Source organism: Notamacropus eugenii, chromosome 5 (genome assembly GCF_028372415.1).
Source record: "Notamacropus eugenii isolate mMacEug1 chromosome 5, mMacEug1.pri_v2, whole genome shotgun sequence".
Taxonomy (NCBI): domain Eukaryota; kingdom Metazoa; phylum Chordata; class Mammalia; order Diprotodontia; family Macropodidae; genus Notamacropus; species Notamacropus eugenii.
The window spans coordinates 438,833,101-438,853,769 of record NC_092876.1 but is presented as its reverse complement, the minus strand read 5'-3'; the positions used below and the strand labels follow the sequence as shown (position 1 = coordinate 438,853,769).

General features: G+C 35.2%; 1 protein-coding gene across 3 annotated transcripts in view; it reads right to left on the bottom strand.

Moving 5' to 3' along the window:
* The window catches only part of CFAP47 (cilia and flagella associated protein 47), a 917,896-nt gene that overhangs the window by 286,997 nt on the left and 610,230 nt on the right, over window positions 1–20,669 (bottom strand). For all 3 annotated transcript variants that reach the window (XM_072615192.1, XM_072615194.1, XM_072615193.1), the window contains 2 exons: window positions 4,137–4,312; window positions 2,769–2,876 (listed from right to left, as the gene is read on the bottom strand). In XM_072615192.1, the coding sequence (XP_072471293.1) occupies window positions 2,769–2,876; window positions 4,137–4,312 (284 nt within the window). The remainder of the gene's footprint in view (window positions 1–2,768; window positions 2,877–4,136; window positions 4,313–20,669) is intronic.

Below are 20,669 nucleotides of genomic sequence, written 5' to 3'. Positions count from 1 at the left end.
AGTAGGTACTTAATCAATAACCAAGGACAGCTACTGAGGTTAAGAAACTGAGAAAAAGGGCAAAAAGCTAAATGCACTGAAGAACCCCAAAATCAATAAAAGCACTTAGCATAGTGCCTGGCAAAGAATACAATGCTTTATCATTCATTATTCATTCAAATAAGAATAGATCTTTGAATCACATTTCCCTAACAAAATGTTCCTAACACCTTTAATAGTAATGTTTTCAATAAGGTTTCACAGACTATTGAAATCTCAATAAATATTTTGGTATCAAAATAACTTTCTTGAGCTGTAGAAATCTTGATTGGACTTACAAGCTACTGATAAACAATTACTTCAGTGAAGTATAAAGCCCACTCAAGGCTCAGTCCTTAAAAGATGATGAGATCTGCTTTAATTTCCAAATAGATTAGGCAGTACATGTGAAAATGTTTCCTGCTTGGTTCCATTTCAAACTGTGGTTCATTGGAAACCAGTTTCTAGCGATCTGACTTAGAGGTTGTGTCTCTGTGACAAAGAAAAGTCTTCTAATTGGCTGTTAAGGGGATATCACAAAGATTCACTTGGAAAAGGGAAGAAACAACAGGGCAGCAAAGTGAGGCAAGAGCTGTTGTCATTTCTGGGTGTGGGAAAGATAGTTGACCTATGTCCTGTGTGGTTGCTATGTGTCTGTCAACATAGGATGCCTCTGTTTTCTTTTGTTTTCCTTACCAGAGGTGAAGGAAAAAGTGCCCAGGTAAGTGTATGAGATCAGGAGATAGATGCATCTGAGGCATCGGAAGTTCTACTGACAGTCTTGTTGAATGTTGATAGCAGTGAACGGCAGAGTGGCTATGTCCAACCACAGAGGGAGTACTTTCAGATGTAGAGACAGTTACTCAAGGATGACAACTACTTCATGAAGTGGGAGCCCTTTGACACAGAGAACAGCTGGCTATTAATTATAGACAGTCACCTATGGAAGTTTCTTTTTAAATTATTCTTATTAAATCATTAATTATTATTGGAAAACACAGACTGAGAAGTCAGATATGCTCTGTTATAACATTTAGACCTTCCATTGGCCTTTGTCATGGTATGGATATACTGCATAAAATAACATATTGCAGCATTTCTCAAATAATTGCACCATATTTTTCAAAATGATTCAAACTTTTCCAAACTTTATTTTGACACTTGGCAAAAACAATTAATCAAGAAATTAGTAGTAAAAAATAATCATTTTTAGTCTGAACATGAAACTCATCCATTCCTTGCTATATACCAGGCATTGTCCTAAAGACTTTACAATTATTATCTCATCTGTTAGTCACAAGAACTCTGGGAAGTAGGTGTTATTATTACCCCCATTTTACAGATGAGGCAAATGAAGCAGACTATTAAGACTAAGACATTTGTTCTGGATCATACAGCCAGTAAGTACATGAAGCTAGATCTGAACTCAGGTCTTCCTCTATCACCAAAGTAACAGCATAATCAGAAGGTCTTTTATTTAAATCAAAATGATAATATAAATAAAATGCATAAGTATAAAGATAAGCAATCAAAACTGCCTTTCACCTGAAGTTCTAAGTTGTTCTTCTCATGAGGAATTTCAGCTAAAGACAGATGATTACATAACATTACAAAAATTTATGTCACCATAAACACAATGACCATTTTATGTTTTTATGGAACATTACCTCAAAGTTACTTTATGCTTTTATTATAGAAACCAAATAATATGCATTTCATTTGAGTGATTTTATTCTTTTCCAAAAGAGGAGGAATAATGTAAAAACATTTTAACTGGATATTAATGCTGAAATAATGTGTTGGATAATACTTGTCTTCATTTCATATTTTCTAGAGTTATTTAAATGTAAGATTTAAGGTTACTAGATTGATGCCAAATTGTTTCTTTATATACATATGTTGTATTGTCTTTAATTTTATTGTTATCATGAATTTTAATTTTTTTATGTGACTGCCACTTTCCAATGAACTATCTCATCAAAGTTCTCAATTTGAATTAATTATCATAACCAAACTCAACTATGACTCCAATGTGTCACCGTGGCATGGAGCTAAGCTTGAGTTCATGGGATCATAGATTAAGAGTTAAAAGAAAACTTAAAAGTTCATCTATCTAATTTTAAAGTTCAGAAAAGTAAGTTCAAGAAAGGTGAAATGACTTGACCAGGGTCACACAGCTCATAAATAATATGAAATGTTAATAACCCATGACTCCAAATCCAGGGATCTTGCTCCCATGCCACATTGTCTTTCCTCAAATGATGAGAATAATCCAAGGCTGAGACTTAACAGGGAAAGACTGGCAACAGGATAAGGAGGCAAGGGATTTCAGAAAAGAGGAAAGTGTTGTGTTGAATTAGTTCACCCACAAACGTGTGGAAATTAAAGGCTGACTCGAAGCCCCAGTGGAGCAAATCATTTTCACTTTCTTGATTATTTTCAAAACCTTGAATGATTATTCTAGAATAGAAATAAGAAATATTCTGTTAAACAGCAGAATCAACTGTTTCACAAATATTATAAAATGCTGAGAGGGATGGACTGACCAAAAGTTCGCTCTTTTTCCCCAGGGATCCTATATAGAAAATAATACATTAGTCAGACTTTCCTTAGTGGTTCCTAAAAATTATATATTCCACCAAAAGCAAATCAAAATAATAATTATCCCTCATGTAAAATACATAAGCATATTATATAGTAATATATTTAGTAACAGTAGAAAATAATTAGCCCAGTGCCATACAACTTACTTTCCAAGGTCACATCGTATTTCTGGCAAAGTAGTTGGTCTGGGTCTTTCAGCAGTTAATTTCAGTAAATACCAGAATTCTATACCTATACGAGGCTGGAAAACGACACTGGAAAGAGAAATGTTTCATATTTTATCAGCAAAACTACTGTGTTCATAACTATTAGGCAAGCAAAACAAAAGTTCAAAATAATTGGCAACATTTAGCCTGAAACACGGCTTCAAATACATTGAATCTCAATGTGAATGCCACTTGAGAAATTTATAATTTAATAGAGTTTTAGTGGTTTAAATTAAAATTGTGAAATATAATTATCAATTAATTTACTTAACATATATTTTCCAAAACCATTTTATCAATAATCACTTGGTACTAGTGTTAGCCATTCCACAGATAGATACATTGCAACTCAAAGGGAATATCTCAGGAATATACAGGTAAAATGGCATATATAATATTTTGCTGTTCCTGTATTTCCAAATGGGAAAAAAATAGAAAATCTTCTCAAATATAACATGCATGAATAAATTATATTTAATATAATCACATAGCCACAGCAAATTGCAGCCTTAGTTTCATGCTTCCAATTGAGCACCATATTTAGCACTGAAAATATTATTACTTGATCAAAAAAGGTAATTTCAGTAAAAATGTCGATATGCCCTAGCACAAAATGACACTTCAGAGGATTTTTGAACTTAGATAATTAATATAAAGAGTTTCAAAACTGCTTTTTAAATTAATGTTTGCCACTTTCACTGATTGGAATGTGGAGCACCTAGGCTCAAAACCTACGTCTAACCCATTCAGTTTGTGTGTCTCTTAATGAGTCACTTAAATTCTCATAGCCCCAGGCAATTTTCTAAGGCTAAATGTCAGTCAATAAACTTTTATTAAGTGCTTATTGTGCTGTGCATTGTATATCACAGATGAGATGCCTGTCAGCATACAGGGAGTTTCTGCAGTGGGAATTTCCTATACAGATTCTCTGTCCAAAATGTCTAGTTAATAAACAGAGTCAAATGAATTTCAATAAAGGAAATTAAAACTCGTTTCCATCTGTTATGAGTGAAATATTTTTTTCACTTAAGAAGGTTCTGGCCATATACTGAATAACAAAGAATATACATATGAAAACCACAAATTATCTAGTATAATTTTTAAAGAAATAAAATGCATTGCATTGAAGAAAGAACATTGCAAAATCAAAATTCCACATTAAGAAATTTTGCCAATTAAAAAAAAATTTACAAGATAAAAGTGAATGTTCTTAAAGGTTAAGTCATGCAAAGAAATAGCCATGGTCCTCTAAGAAGCTAGTTCCAATATAACGAACATATGATATCCATTAGTCTTTCCAAAACATACCTTTCATTTGCACAGCCTGTAATCACTGGGGAATATTTGACTACATAGGTTACTTTTTCATCTGGTTTCAGAGTAAGTGTGGACTCTCCGCTAAGGGAAATGTCTGTCAATATCACATCTAAATGGAGCTCTCTTTGCTTAGGATTAGTAATGGATATTTCAATTCCAATGGTGTCCTAAAGTTAAAAAAAAAATACAAGAAGCTTTCAGTACCAACAAAGAATAATTATTTTTGAGAAGCAAATCATTAGAAAATACCTACAACACAATTGTTTCTTTTCATAACTTTATTTTAACTTGATTTCACCATAGATTGCATTTCTTGTATTCCAGGACTCATTCTTTTCTCAGAAATATACATTAGACAACATGTTTATTATGTTTTATTAACTGTGGTGAGGCAATTATTTAGCTTTTTAATAGCAGAGCCTGTGAAAAGGCAAAAATAAATGTTTAAGTAGAAAGTCAATTTTTCTGTGCTGTTATGTAACTTCTACAAAATATTCTTGTTGCTTTTGCCTATTTTCTGTACTTATAGCAGGGCCCCAAACTGTAAAACCCCAAACTGCCTACAGAGTAGAGAAAATTGTATCATTAGAATTATATGGTTTTCAGTCAGTCTGATTTCCTTAATCAAAATCTCCCTTTAACCCCACAAAACCCTGCCCACATCCTCATGCCCAGGGTTTCCCATCATGGCACTTTGCCCAGGAGTGTGCTATGTTTCAGCAACCAAACTGAGACTTCTTTTATACTCATAAAACTTGTCTTTTTTAGATTCCATTTATCCTAGTTCACATGTGGGTTACGGAATCAGAATTTGGGGGGTGGAACAGACCTTGGACCTATCCAACTGAAGGGACTTATCTAGTCAAGTCCCACTTAAAAGGAATTCTTTCTACAACCTCCCTAAGAAGTAGCTACTCCAAAGCTGAAGAAATTCAGTTATAATGCAACCACTGCCTCCTGAGGCAATGCCTTGTTTTCGAAGATTTTTATTGGTTAGGAAATTTTCTTTGGAAGGTACTGAAGTCATTAAGTTACACACAACTTTCACTTCTTGATCCTGGTTCTCATCTCTACAAATAATAATAGTAAGCAAACCATACACATAAGCGTGCACACACATGTGTATCTATATGTAGCTATATGTATGCACACACATATGTCTATATGCATACAGACATATGATGAGAGGAATCTATACGTGTGCTGTTATGTGCCTATAATGTTTTAGATTTGGAGAAGTAGCTAACATTAATCATCTTATTTAAGCCTCATCGCAGTCATATAAGTTAGATACTACATGTCCAATTAGCTCCATCTTACATGTGAGGAAACAGGTTTGTAGAGGTCTGCCTATAGTCAAGGGTCAATTTGAACAAAGCACTGCAGGACCAGCATTCTGGCCACCACATATCACACTTATTCTGTGAGAACTAAGTCTAATCCTTCTCTCATTTTGTAGCCTTTAAAATACATGAAAACACCTATGTTTTCTCTTTCCTTTGCTAAGTATCCATAATTCTATCGTCTTTCCCGACATGACTTCTAGTCCTTTCACTCTCCTGTTTGTTCTTCTTTGCAAAGTAGTTTTTCAGTTGGCAGTTCCCAAGCAATTACTAAACAATTCTAATAGCTGGTGACATGTCATCTAAGCAAGGTGATATATTAAAATTTGAAGGTGAGTAAGTGATTAAGAATTCCAAAGGAAGGAAGCATGGTGGGAATTTTGGACACAAAGAGCTGTAAAGGAAGGCTTTCACATTTCAGGGTCTTTTCCACTGTTCTCAAACCAATCTATGTGTAACTGACAGGAGAGATGAGAGAGAAAGAGATTCACTGCGGAGGGCTTCCATATTTTTATTATTGCTTTGTTCAACACACTAAATCACGTAGCAGATTCTACATGTTCATCTTCAGAAGTAAGATTTTGGATAAATTGCTTAACAATAGGAGAAAACTTGAAAAATATGATAGATTAGGTGTAGTATAAACAATAAATCATAAGGGAAGAAGGATAATAAGGATGTCATCCAGATTTATAATTAGATTACAACATGGCTTAGATCAAGTGACAGAGTTACGCGTGCTCAGGAAATTTACATAACAACAATTTCCTTAAATTTTTTAAAGATTCAACAAGGACATTTGTGCTTTTATGGAACAGTCACAATCATTATCTTCTCTTATTTTTGGCATAACATATAGTAAGGCCCAAGCAGGAATTACTCCCTTCACACAGCACCAGATTGTGCATGAGTGGCCCACTCTCTCCTCTAATTTGAATTTCTTTATAACTGAGAGTAAATACATTATTTAACCATGCTTTACAACTTCATCAATTACAAAAACGTCCCCTAACAATACAGAGTGGCTTTGCAAAATTTTCCTGAGTTCAGTCATTATACTTTATGAATTCAACAGATCCTCTGGCTTTTTCTACAAGCCTTCCCCAACTCACCTTAATTCCAATGACTTCCCTCTTTTAATTATTTCCAATTTATCCTGTATAAATCTTGTTATTTATATATATATATATATATATATATATATATATATATATATATATATATATATATATATATATATATATATATATATATACACATATTTGGAAGCACCTGTACTTAGCACATAATAACAATTTAATTAATTTTAATTAATAATTTAATTAATAACAATTTAATTAATATTGATTGATTGATTTCTGTCCCTGCTTTCTCATCTGGCCCTCCATCCAATATTGTGCACTTGGTTTTTTTTTTTTTGCTTTGATAATTTTATTTTTTTAATTTGTTTTCAGTGTTCTACAATCACTTCCATATATCTTAGATTTTTACCCTTCCCTCCCCCTCCTTCCCCCTCCCTCCCCACTCCCTCCCTGAGATGGCATACAATTTTATATAGGTTCTACACATACATTCCTATTGAATTCATTTATTATGTACTCATATAATAATCAATCTGGTAGAAAGTGTGACAGTGAAAGCAAATTCTATGTGCTAGCTCTCACTACTAACCTCCCTCCCACACTCCTGGAGTCATGAGTTGGGGATAAACAACAACTTTGAATGTCTTTTCACATAAGAACCTAGTTCACTTTTATTTGGCATGTTATATGTGGCATATCAAAAGAAAAGACTTACTCAGATATGAGCCCATTTCATTTTATAGGTAACTATGGCACTGTTAGAGGTTGCTAGGTGGCTTCCACAAATCTAACTCCTTTCTGATGCTAGTAACAGCTGATGGCCAATTGCACAGTTGGCCTAAAGCTTCTTCTCACCATCTTGCCACATACTCTCTCTCTTACACCCTTTGTTCTACACAGTTTGTGATTTAAAGAATCAACTTCTTTTTCCCAAAATGAGATTTTTCAACAATCTGTGATCACTACCTGTCTGTATGATGCTCTTTTCTGTTGGCAATCACCATTTCCCTTTCAACACAACAGACCCACTTAGTTAATGAATACTATTTATTATCTTTGTTCAATCTTCATTTTATTAAATGTTGCCCTATCTCTCTGTATTTTCCTGGGGGCCCAGAAACATAATTATATTTCAGTACAAAAAAACAAAAATAAAATAAAATACCATATATATCCATGACATCCTTATCTTTTATACTAAAACTGAAATTTCCAAACCGATGAATAACTTAAGTCTTTTTGAAGAATGTGATCATTTACATGTCAGCAATATAATCAAGTACAATCAGGATTTCAAATTATGAAGCTACAAATCTTTCATCTATGACAATTTGTCAGGAAATTAACTGATCTTCTTACCAATCTGCCATTTTTCATGAACCTGATTGCATTTGGATTCTTCATAGTGTTCCTGACCCCAAATAATCCAAGATTTCCACAAGAGTTTGAATTCTATCGATCAGTCTTGTGCTTTCTTTAAGATGGAGATTCCTGCACTGATTTATTTTTTTTTAAGTAGGACATTTGATGAAGTAAATCAAGATAACAAGCATTTGCTGAGTGAATAAGGGACTGTTAAACTGCATCTTCAGGGTTTTCTAATTAATTGTTTAATCTTAGTAGGAAATGCCTAATTTTTCAACAGGACTAAAAAAAATCTTCTCACAATGGAATCCCATAATCTCAGTTACCAATGAACTAGAGATTTATTCCTTATATCCTCATCTCAAATTTAAAGTTTATCTTTAATGTTAAAAATAAACCTATTAGCCTAAAAGTCTTTTTAATGAACTCTATCATATGCTACCAAAAAGATCACTGGTATTATGTATGTTTTCTTGGAAGGAACTCAGAATGAGGGCACTCTACCAATTGGGCCACGATGTTGCTGAAACTTGTAGTCTTAGACAACAGTTTGGGTACACTGAGAGATTAAGTGATTTGCCCAGGGTCACACACCTAATGCACTTCAGACAAAGAACTTAAACTCATTTCGTTTTTACTCTAGAAAAAAATAGGAAGCAAACTTTCTCTCTACTATGTCATAGTAACTCACTAGCATTATATTAAAATGTGTAATATGTTACAGAAGTTAAATCATTTAAGATTTTCACATTATAGTCAACTTATTAGAAGTTATTTATCATTATAATAAAGCAGATTAATCTCTGATTAATAGTAAAAGTTGACTTTCCCCCTAGGATAAAGAAAGTAGTCTATTCAAATGTGGCTATAAATATATTACAGAAATACCAAAATACAGAAACAAAAATAGTCTTTCCTTTTATAATAGTCTATTATTCTATGTATTGTGCATTTCAAAATATACTCCCATCTTGTGTTAATTTTAGAAAATTACTTTGGGCCAATATGAACTGCGAGTACACACCATTACAAATATAAAAATTATACCTTTCTTTGAGAAGTTCTTATTTGTAGTAAGTAAACTAATTACAAACTACTCAGTGCTAGCCCCATTACATACATCTAAATTTATCCTTTAACATTCTTCTCCTAATTATCTATAGCATTTTTGGAAGTAAATTTATTTCTGTGAATGCTAACTTAAGACATTTTACAAGAGAAGCTCAATCTGCAACAACCATTAATTATCTTTCTTTGAAAGGTATTCCACAGCCTGCATTCCATTTTATGATAAACGGATCTTGCTCAGTGGGTAGTTAATAGTCCCTGGAATTGCTATGAATTCTTTATAGCAGAAGTCTGAAATATTTGGCCAATGTTTCTCAGGTTAGTCGTGCACTCCCTCTCTTTAGGGTGGATTGTAAAGATTTACTGTAATGGTATATATGGTAAGGTCAATAATATGTTTAAAACTGCTGTGACTGATGTTTTATTGAAGATCAAAGAAAATAATGCTGGCTGTAGATGGTGATTTTAGAAACCACTCTTCATCTCTACATGAGCTGTTTTGGGTAAGATGACAGATTACATTCCTCTGAAAGTTGTACAACTTTTTCTCCAACATACCTAAAGAGTAGTTTATTCAGGATTATGTGTCTATATTCCACTTTCAAGGGCATGGACTTGGAGAAACTAATATGATTTCTCAAACCAAAAGTACATACTTCATAAAGTAAAAATTGGAGAAATTCTCAAAGATTACTCATAGTACTCAAAGAATGCAAAATCGATATATAAATAATTCTCTCTCTGTGTTTCTGTTTATCTCTCTCTGTGTTTCTGTCTCTTTGTCTCTGTCTGCCTCTGTCTCTGTCTGCCTCTCTGTCTCTATCTCTGCCTCTCTTTCTCTCCCTGTCTCTGTCTCTATCTCTATCTCTCTCTGTCTCTCCTCTACTAAATAATTGAATAATGATAAGCAACTGGCATGGTAATAATAATTTTGATCTTCACAACAACAGTAGGAGTAGTTACCATTATTATCACAATTTTACAGATTTGAGGCAGAAATCTGAGGCAGAGAGAAGTTAAGTGATGTGCTGAGCGACATGTAGCTAGTGTGTAAGACTAGATTTGAATACAGGGCTTCATGACAATCTAGGGGCAGTGTTCTCTCCATTATGACAGTTGCCTGCCTAAGTAGATAGAAAGGCATATTGAATGGTCTTGCTTCAAGTTCTAAAATATATGAATATTTTTTTAAATGTTAAAACAAATAGAAGGACATGCACAATTTCTGACTATAGTGAATTGGAGACATTTCTTTCTGTCCATAGAAGAAAGATTGAAAATAAAATTTGCTGCAATAAAATAATACCACATTATCCTTATGAAAATACTAAGGAGCTGTTGCCAATGTTCATTGAATTTCTTAGGTTTTACACATACCCATTACTTCCTTCATTTTTCCTAAGATTCCTCATCAACCACTAATGGCTATGACTAATCTACTTTCTTAGAAAGTTGCATGAGACTCACAGAGGATAGGGATTTTCCTATAGTCACATAGCCATTGAGTCAAAGGTGGGATTTGAATTCCTGTGTTCCTGACTCCAAGTCCACCACTCTCAAGTGAGACACATTTCCTTTTTTGTTTCACCTGTCTTTTGTAACCACAAAACAAACAAACAAACAAACAAAACCCACTATGTGCACTTTTATTTCAAGGATATTCCATTTTATCAGTATGAGTTCTACCTCCACTAAAGTAGATTGTCATTATGGATTGTACACCAAAAATGTTCCTCAAACTAAAGCAAACCTTCTTGTGTGTATATGTGTGCATATTTTTATGTGTGTATATGTGTATCTAAATGTAGATAAAATATAGAAATGCTTACGTCTAGATAAAAATATAGATATCTACACATCTATGTATGGGCACAGACATAAACATAGAAACAGCTGGACAGATAGGTGGCTCAGTGGTAGAATATTTTTAATAGAAGTTCTGAGTCTAGACCAGCCTAGTCTGGATCTACTGACCCTGAACAAGTCACTTAATACAGGAGTGTGCAGGTAATTGTTTAGCAACTGGCTTTATGTTCACAAACCATACTTTTAATATTAATGTTTTATTAACATTTTCTCCATCAGTTTTTATGTCTAGAGAATCAGCAGGAAAATTTAAATCCTGTTTTGTAGCATTTTCCAATTTCCAAAGTGTAAATGTTCATGTTAAAATTTTAACTTCCATCTCAAAGAAGCCATTGTGGCATAGATCCAACGGACCCATGAGTTCTACCCTCTCTCAGTCTGTTTCCTCATCTCTAAAATGGGGGTTGAAATGGCATCTACCTCCCAGAGTTGTTGGGAGGAGCAAATAAAATAATATTTTAAAGTGCTTTATAAATCTTAAAGTATGATACTCATCCTAAGTATTATGTACAAAAATTTGCTGCATGCACACACACACACACACACACACACACACACACACACATACACATACATTTGTATCAATATGGATATCTGGACAGAATCTCTTCAATACATCTCCATCAGTGTTAATATTGCTTTGTTTGGAAGACATTAAGCCCCAGGTTTTTGTGCCAAGTCCCTTTTACTTGCTCCTTCAACCAACAGAGAGAGAGTGGGACTTAAACCTCTCCACTTGTTCTATTTCTTAAACAGAGGCATAGCTGGCTCTCCAAATTGGCACACATGCCCTCATTTTCTCTGTACTAAGAAATCACTTTGCCTAACCAGTTTTGATTCTACACAAATTATCATACTCTCCAATTTTCCAACTCTCACAAAGGCAGCACTCACTCATTAACATACCTGGTTGTCTCTGTTCTTCTTACAGTCTTGCTTTCAATTCTCTTTAATTCTTTCCTCTTCTAATCATAATCATGAATTTAAACACTGTAATTCACAGACACTGAAACTACCACTGTATTTTCTTCTATCTTACTCAGTTCCTCCTCTCCTGTCTATCTTCCCCTTTCTTTCCTTTGCCTTTGTAAAGAAACATAAATTTGAATGGCCAGAAGATGCCCAGTTAACTAGGGTTTTACTGGCTAGATCCCCTTCCCTTCCCTTCCTTTCCCTTTTCCTAAGGGCTCTTTTCTGGAACCTCTTGCTTTATAGTAATTAGCAATAGTAACTGTTGCTGTTTCCTTCCCAGTCTGATGTCTTCTTTCTCTTTGCCTCATTAAAGGGGCCATCCTCTGGCTACTTCTTAAACAGGCCTATTCAATGAAATGGGTGTTACCTCACCCTAAGTGAGTACCTGAACATGAAATCTATCTCCCATCTACGTCAAAGAGCCCAAGGTCTCCCAGTGTATCCTGGGCCATCTCCAGTCATCCTGATGAATATGTGGTCATTTCATTCAGATGGCTCTGGAGGAGAAGTGAGGCTGATGACCTTGCATAGCCCTCCCTCACTCAAAACAAAGTCAAGTGCTAGTCATGTCATCATTTCTCTGATGCCATGGCCTTCTTTGTCCATGAAGGACAAACACAAGTTTCAAGAGTATTAACATCCCCAATAACTGAGCAGATGATTAGAAGTTGAGGAAAACAATATATTCTATAGCCTCAAGTCCACAGTTGAATCCTCTGCTACTGTATGTCATCTGTCATAAACCTAATACTGGACACCTTATCAACTTGGCAGGACCTAACAGAATTTGTATTTTTCTGACATGGCTTTCAAGAACTGACAGTTACTTCCAAATCTAGCCAAGCAAAAAAATGGAGTTTAAATAGGGAAACTATACTGTCCTAAAGACAAAGTTACAAACACAACACTATTACAAACACATTTACTGACACTCTCTTTTTTAAACTGAATGCATATTCTTTTTTATCTAAAATACCATTTTCTTCCCTTTCTGCTAAATAAATTACCTTTTTGTCCTATCACTGCTGTGAAATATTGGAAACTACAAAACTAAGTATGCACCACTTCATGAGAAAAAAAGTGTAAAACAGACAAACTCTGGAATGGAAATGCTGATACTATGTAAATTACTCATTTCTCTTAAGAGTTACTAACAATAGGGGGTGGAGCCAAGATGGCAGAGTAGAAGGATGCACCTCTAGAAGCTCTTCCTCCAAAGCTCATAAAATATCTGTAAAAAATGACTCTAAACAAATTCAAAAGAAGCAGAAGCCACAAAATGACAGTGTGAAAGAGATTTCCAGCACAAGGCAGCCTAGAAGGTCAACAGGAAAGGTCTATTGTAATGGATATGGAAGGAGCACACCCCAGTCGTGGTCACACCATGGCAAGGACAGGACTGGAATGGCCTTCAAGGCACCACCAGAAGCAGCTGTGGGTCACAGATTCCTGAACTCACAAATGGGACAGCTTTAAAGGTCAGTGAGAAAGTTCTTTCACTTGGGTGAGAAGGGAATGCAGCAGTCTAACCCTGACCCCACCCAGTAACAGCTTCCATTGTTGGAGCCCTGACCAAAAAGACCTTGGAGGAATTGAACAGCTGATGTGAATCTCAGCCCTGAGAGGCAGCTTGGGGTGAGAAGTGTTGGCAGGCACAGTGGAGCTGGTGGAGGCTCTGGAGAGGGAATACTGCTTACGGACCAGAGCAGAGGACAGGAGAAGAGTAAACTCATCTCCCTTAATTATGCCACCTTGGAGGAACTGAGAAATAACAGGTCCCCAGAGTATATGCTACTCTTGACAAACAACTCAAAACTCAAGTAACTGGCTGGGAAAATACAAAAAAAAAAAAAAAAAAAGAGAGAGAGAGAGAGAAAAAGAATAAGATAATAGAAGGTTACTTTCTTGGTGAGCAGGTATTTTCTTCCATTCTTTCAGTGAGAAGGAACAAAGCATACCATCAGAGGAAGATCTAAAAGTCTAGTCTTCTGCATCCAAAACCTCCAAAATAAATATGCAGTGGTCTCAGATCATGGAAGAGCTCAAAAAGGATTTTGAAAATCAAGTAAGAGAGGTGAAGAAAAATTGGGAAGAGAAATGAGAGTGATGCAAGAAAATCATAAAAAGCAAGTCAACAACTTGCTAGAGACCCAAATAATGCTGAAGAAATTAACACCTTTAAAAATAGACTAAGCCAAATGTCAAAAGAGGCCCAAAAAGTCATTGAGGAGAAGAATGCTTTAAAGAGCAGAATTAGCCAAATGGAAAAGGGGGTTCAAAAGCTCACTGAAGAAAACTGTTCTTTAAAAATTAGAATGGAGCAGGTGGAAGCTAATGATTTTATGAGAAACCAAGAAATTACAAAACAAAACTAAAAGAATGAAAAAATAGAACATAATGTGAAATATCTCATTGGAAAAACAACTGACCTGGAAAATATATCGAGGAGAGACAATTTAAAAATTATAGGACTACCTGAAAGCCATGATCAAAAAAAAAAAAAAAAGCCTAGACATTATCTTTCATGAAATCATCAAAGAAAACTGACCTGGACTTGAGAGAGTTTAATCTCCATTTCTTCATTAATACTCTCTTCCACATCTCTCATTACTCATTAAGTACAAGTAGAAGAGGTTAGATGGGGTGTTTTGGTTGTTGTTTTTGGTTTTTCTCATTGCTACTTCCTTCAGATAGTAAAGTGATCTCTTCCTCACTTGTCAAATTTTTTCAGATCTTTCTTTTCAGTCTCATAACTATTAGTCTAATTCAGGTCATTATTACCCCATTCTTGGAAAATTGCAGATATCTCCTAAGTATACTCTTTTCCTACTCAAATCTGACCTGTACATTGTAATCAGATTACTCTTCCTAAAGTAGGACATTGATTATTATTTCCCTTCTCCAAAACCTTTCAGAAGTTCATAGTCGGAAGCCTTAAATTCAAGAGTACCTGCTCAAGTTTAGCTTAATGTCTTTCATCAGGTCCTGTTACCAACCCCACAAAATCCCATTATTTGTGCATACATCTAGAATAAAGAATTAACTCAAGGACAATGGGTGTAGACAGAATTTCACTAAATAGGAGAAAGGAAATAAGAACATAAAGGTTGGGGAGATGAGAAAATCAAGCAAAACAAGATTATTAAATAGGGCATGAGCCAGACGTGGTCAAGCATTGCCCCTATCCCCTCCCCCAGACAAGTGTAACATCCAGCTTTTGGGCCAAAAGTAATCAGGCATAGGGTAAGGGAGGTATCTGTGGACCACAGTAGACACTGGGTCTAATGACTGGCATTAAAGATACTAATTAGTACTGTCTCTGTGAGTGTTCACTCTGAGAAAAATCCAGAACTTGAGGCCACTTAGAACTAATTTGTTGATCCTTGCCATGCTTTTTAGGCATATCTTCTAATATTTTCCAACATAAACCTTCAATTCACCTAAATTAAATTACTTATTATTTCTCAAATATACCTTGTATTTTCAGCTTCTATACAATCCATTTTGCTTGGATCAACAAAGAGAGATGTCTAATCAACATCAAGAGAGATGCCCTTTCTTTTTTTGACCTGTCATAATCATATTCATTCTTAATGATCCAATTTTATCACCCAAGTAGGAAGTGAGCTCTTCTCCCTCTGAACTCCTAGGTCACTTTCTATTAAAGCAATAGCAACATTCGTTCTTATAATTATTTCACTGTCTTATTTATTCTCTACTAAGCCATGAACCTTTGTAACTCACCATTACTTTGTATGTAACATTCATTAGATACATATTTGATCAATAATTCAATTCAATCCATTTTCACATATATTTACTGGACACTACTCAGCATCACCACATATTATCAAGATACTCTGCTAAGTAGGTCAGAAATTTAAAAAATGAACAAGGCATAATTATCTCCTTCAGAGCTTAAAATCTAGTAGGTAGAAAAAGAAAAGAAAAGACTATGAATACAAAAATACAAAAGTGGAATTTCAGTCACAGTTCTGCCATTTACTGTATGATCATCAGAAAATTACTTGACCCCAGTAAGTCTATTCTTCTCTGTAAAAAGAGAATAATACCTGCCTATCTATCACTACAATTGTAGGAGTCATCATGGTACACTGAAAAAAGCGGTGATTACAGAGTGAAAGGATCCAGCTTCAAAATAATCTTGACCAGTCATTTGGCCAACCTGGACTTAATAGTGTTTCTACCTCTAAAATGAGAGATTTCATCAAGATGGTCTCTGATGTCCCTTTTCATCCATGATCCAATGAACTCTTCAATGTAGTTTAAAGCATTCTGTTAACCTTAAAACACTCCAGTAATGCAAGGCATTATTACATTCATTTTGTGAGCCCACAACAATATGAAAATAGGAAGCTGGTAAGATTTTTGTTAGACTTGTGAGTCTATTTTGACCAATAAATGGAAAACCAGTAAACATGAAATACCTTCTCTAAAGCCTCCTGTGAAACAAACGTCAAATTATACTTGAAAATTTTTTTCTTAAGTTTTTATTTCTACCTATTCTTCATTTTTTTTCTGCCTGTCTGTTTTCTCAGGTTCCAAATGGAAACAGGAGAAAAGCATTCGAATTATCATCAGAAGATTATTTTTTGACTTCTATCCTGAGCTGAGAGAGGGAGCCTTGGAATACTTGTGAGAGAACTTGTTTCTAATGAGATTTCTAAGCCAATTTTTCAGACTCAATCCACCTCGCTACTTCAGAAAAAAATAACCAGACTTTTGAAGGTTGTTATAAACTAAAGCAACTTGCTAAACTTTTGACATGAGTCCATTATTTCAAAAAAAAAACAAAACAAAACCTCAATGATCTACGTAAATAGTGAGTTAACTGGTGTTTACTTAAAATCACAATTGATATATATTTACTGACCTTTCCCATATATTCATGGCACGTTTACATCAACAAACATTTATTAAATATTTACTGCATGTCAAAGACTGTACTGTGAACTTGGAATAGAAGGGAAAAAAATGAAAGTCTCTGCCCTCAAGGAACTCATATTAAAATTTTGGAGACAACATGTACTCAAAATCAAATATATGTGTGTATGTATGTATGTGTGTATACACATATATACACAGATACACATATACATATGCATGGGTATATGGATAGACAGATGATAGAAAGATAGATAGATAGATAGATAGATAGATAGATAGATACATACATACATACATACATACATACATAGATACATAGATAGATACATACATACGTACATACATAGATACACAGATAGATAGAACCAAATAAATACAAGGTAAATTCTGGAGAAAGGCAGCTAGGTAGCACAGCAGATACAGTACTGGGTCTGGAGTCAGGAAGACCTGAGTACAGATCTGGCTTCAGACAATTACTAGCTGTGACCCTGGGAAGTCATTTAACCCTATTTGCCTCAGTTCCTCAAGTATAAAATGAGCTAGAGAAGGACACCTCAAACCATGCCAATACCTTTGTCAAGAAAACCCCAAATGAGGCACAAAGAGTTGGTCATGACTAAAGTGACTGAACAAAAATATCGAATTCTAGAGAAGACACTAGCAGATAGGGGAAGAGGGGCAGGGGGAGGGTTGAAGAAAAGCTTTTTTATAGAGATGAGACTTGAGTTGAACTTTTAAAGGTGGTAGGGATTTAGATGAGGCAGTGCATTTGTAACATAGAGGCATTCTTTTGGAAGACAGAGATGGGAAATTAAATGTAAGTGGAAATAACAAACTGAGCACTTTGCCTGGACCAAAGAATTCGAGGAGTAATAATGTCTAAGTGGCCTAGTAAAGCAGATTGGAGACACATTCTGATAATCTTTAAATGTCAAATAGATTAGCTTTTAAATTGATCTCAGATGTAACAGGGGGACATTGGAGTTTACCATCTATTAATTAGAAGTGTGACATTGTAAGACTTTAATCAAGGAAATATCACTTTGGTAGTTTTATAAAGGATTTCTTGGAGAGGGAAGATGTTTGAGAAAGGTTGGCAAATTAAGAGGCTATTACAATCATTCAATTGGAAAAATCGTACTTTCCCATCTTAGGGCAATAATTTTGCCCTGGCTGCTCAACAACTGTATTGTTATGAGCTGACTAGTTTGTGAAGTACAGGCTTGAGGAATATTTCTCAGATAAGAATAGATTGTTTTGGGACATAGTTCCAACTGACCCTCTGTGCCCCTTCTTTATTTCTTCTCCAATACAAATTAGGTCTCAGTGTCTCTAACCCCTCAGAGAGTTCGATTTGCCCTCAAGGAGGAGTTCATGGGCCTCTTGGGCTTCTTTTCTTTGGGGGTGTTTTGTTCAACTCCTTCCCAGAAAGAACTCAGGAAACGTAAACTAATGTAATTATGTGCCTCTTTCTTGCATGGGGAACTAAAACTGTCATTGTATATACATTTCCTATATATTTACTTGAAGATAAAAAAAAAGGAAGCTTCTTTGCTAATATTGTGATAATTATGAAGAAATGGATAGAGGTGAGAGCCCTTTTTTTAGCCCTATTGACAAAGAAGACAGCCCTTCCATAGAGGCTTCTAAGGAAAATAAATATTCAGTGTTATCCCCTTGCTAAGGGTGAAATTTTGGCTTTGGTAGTGGGCCAGGGAATCCTGAATAAAGTAGCAGTGCCCAGAGAGCCTGACCATTAAATTCTAAAGCGAGTCGCATGTAAGAGGTTTATGACTGCTAAGTCTCTTTACTACAATTGATCATGACTCATCAAATGTTGACTGGACCAGAAATGTCTGCCACAGCCTTAATACTCTTGGTCCTGCTCCTGTTCAGGGTCAGAACTTCACCTTTGGAGCAGAAATCAGTTACTGGACTAAAAGGCTCACCCTCTGTGGTGAGCTCCGATGTTCCTAGCTCTGCTCCAGTTCTTCTTCAGCACATTCTATTGTAAGACCCACCAGGAACTACAAAGATTGGGCGTGATCCAATGCATAGATCAGATGATTGAGAATTCAGACTTTGCCTTCTTGAATAGGAAAGGAAAAACCTAAGATCTCCAGTTTCTATTGTCCTTCACGATTGTTTTCTTCTATCATTATTCTGACTGAGAAGGGTGGGGAAGCTGTGATTTTTCCCCATCTTTTCCCCCTTTTCTCCCTGATACTGGTCATAGCAAAATGACAATCTAGTTAAAGCCCTATAAGCATTTTAGTTGTGCGAAATACTCTAGAAGATCCTTAGGACCTGCCACTCTGGGGTAGTATGTGACAAGAATATTGACTAGCATTTCTCCTACATAATTTATTTTCACCACCTACAACATGAGATGGGCCCATGTCCCTCCCTTTTCCCCTCCTTTAACAAGCATTGACTTTCCTTAAAAGGAGTCAAAGCTATGATAGAACCTGACTAACCCTGGCTGCCCCAACACAACTTTTTAGTCACTTAGAGGCATAAAAGGACATTAAGTCAGGAAGACTCATGTTAATGAGTTTAAATCTGGCATCAGACACTTATTAGCCATGTGATCCTAGGCAACTCACTTAACATTGTTTGCCTCAGTTTCTTCATCTGTAAAATGAGTTAGAGAAGGAAATGGCAAACCAGTCTAGTGTCTCTGCCAAGAAAATATCCAATGAGGTCACAAAGACTTGGACACTGCTGAAATGACTGAACAGCAATAGCAACAGTGATGGGAAATTGGGGCTTCTCTGGTGATGGATTTTTGAAGACCACTGGAGTTTCTCTGGCTTTCATCTTATCCCACCCTGATGATCAGACAAGTTTATGTGTGGAGATAATGGGGGCCAAGTCCTTGTCATTTTTAGTTGAAATCAAATATCCTTCTGTTACTGTTGAATGACATTCAAGTTCTTTGCTATATCCCAACATCACACCTGAGCTAAAAAGTATTGGTATTATAGCCACCTCCCAAACATGCTAAATAAGAAGATAGAATGGAGTAACCTCTGTTCTCATAGAGTTCATAGAGGAAGAAGGCATGCAAATGTACTGAAATTGTATCTTGTTCTAGTTCTCCTGAACACCTCCCCACCTAGTTACTATAGCAAGTTTATAAGTATCTAGTGTAAGGTAACCATAGTAGAAAGTAAGATTGCGAGGGGGAACCTAGAAACCACTTACAAACTGTCCTATAAATTAAGGAAGAATAATGGTTACATGCAAATTGTCTCATAAATTGGGGGAGCACAGGAACCACTGACAACTGAGTCCTATATTAGCTAGGACTACAAGTAATAATTCTATAAACTAATAATTCAGTACACAAATACTACACATACATAATATATTAAATTAAAATACATTAGTGTATTTCATATATATGTATATACAGAGAGAGAGAGAGAGAGAGAGAGAGAGAGAGAGAGAGAGAGAGAGAGAGAGGAAAGGCACAAAATAATGATGTTGTAATTCTGATAAGGAGATTATGCCCAAATCAAGGCTTCAAGGAAGAGACACATGAAAAAGGTTTTGAAGAATGAAACAGAACCAACCCACAACCCATTCCTCTTTTATTCAAAAAACACCTTAGGAGCCACCACCATCAGTAACTTTTGTTTTAAATCTGTACCTCTTTAAAAATATATTTTTTGAAAGAATAGTTGTGTGGCTTTCTTATAAAATGAGTCATTTTGACAAGGGACTTTACTTGTCACTAAAGAAACAGAGAAGCACTAGGCTTCAGAAAAATAAAAACACAATATGGAGCTTGAGAGAAATGTGGGAAAGAAGAATTTTAAAGGTATTTACAAGAAACAAAAGCAAAAAATTTCTATTAATTAGAGGAAAAGCAATGTCCACCAACTGAAATGATGTTAAAGTAATAAAGATAGTAT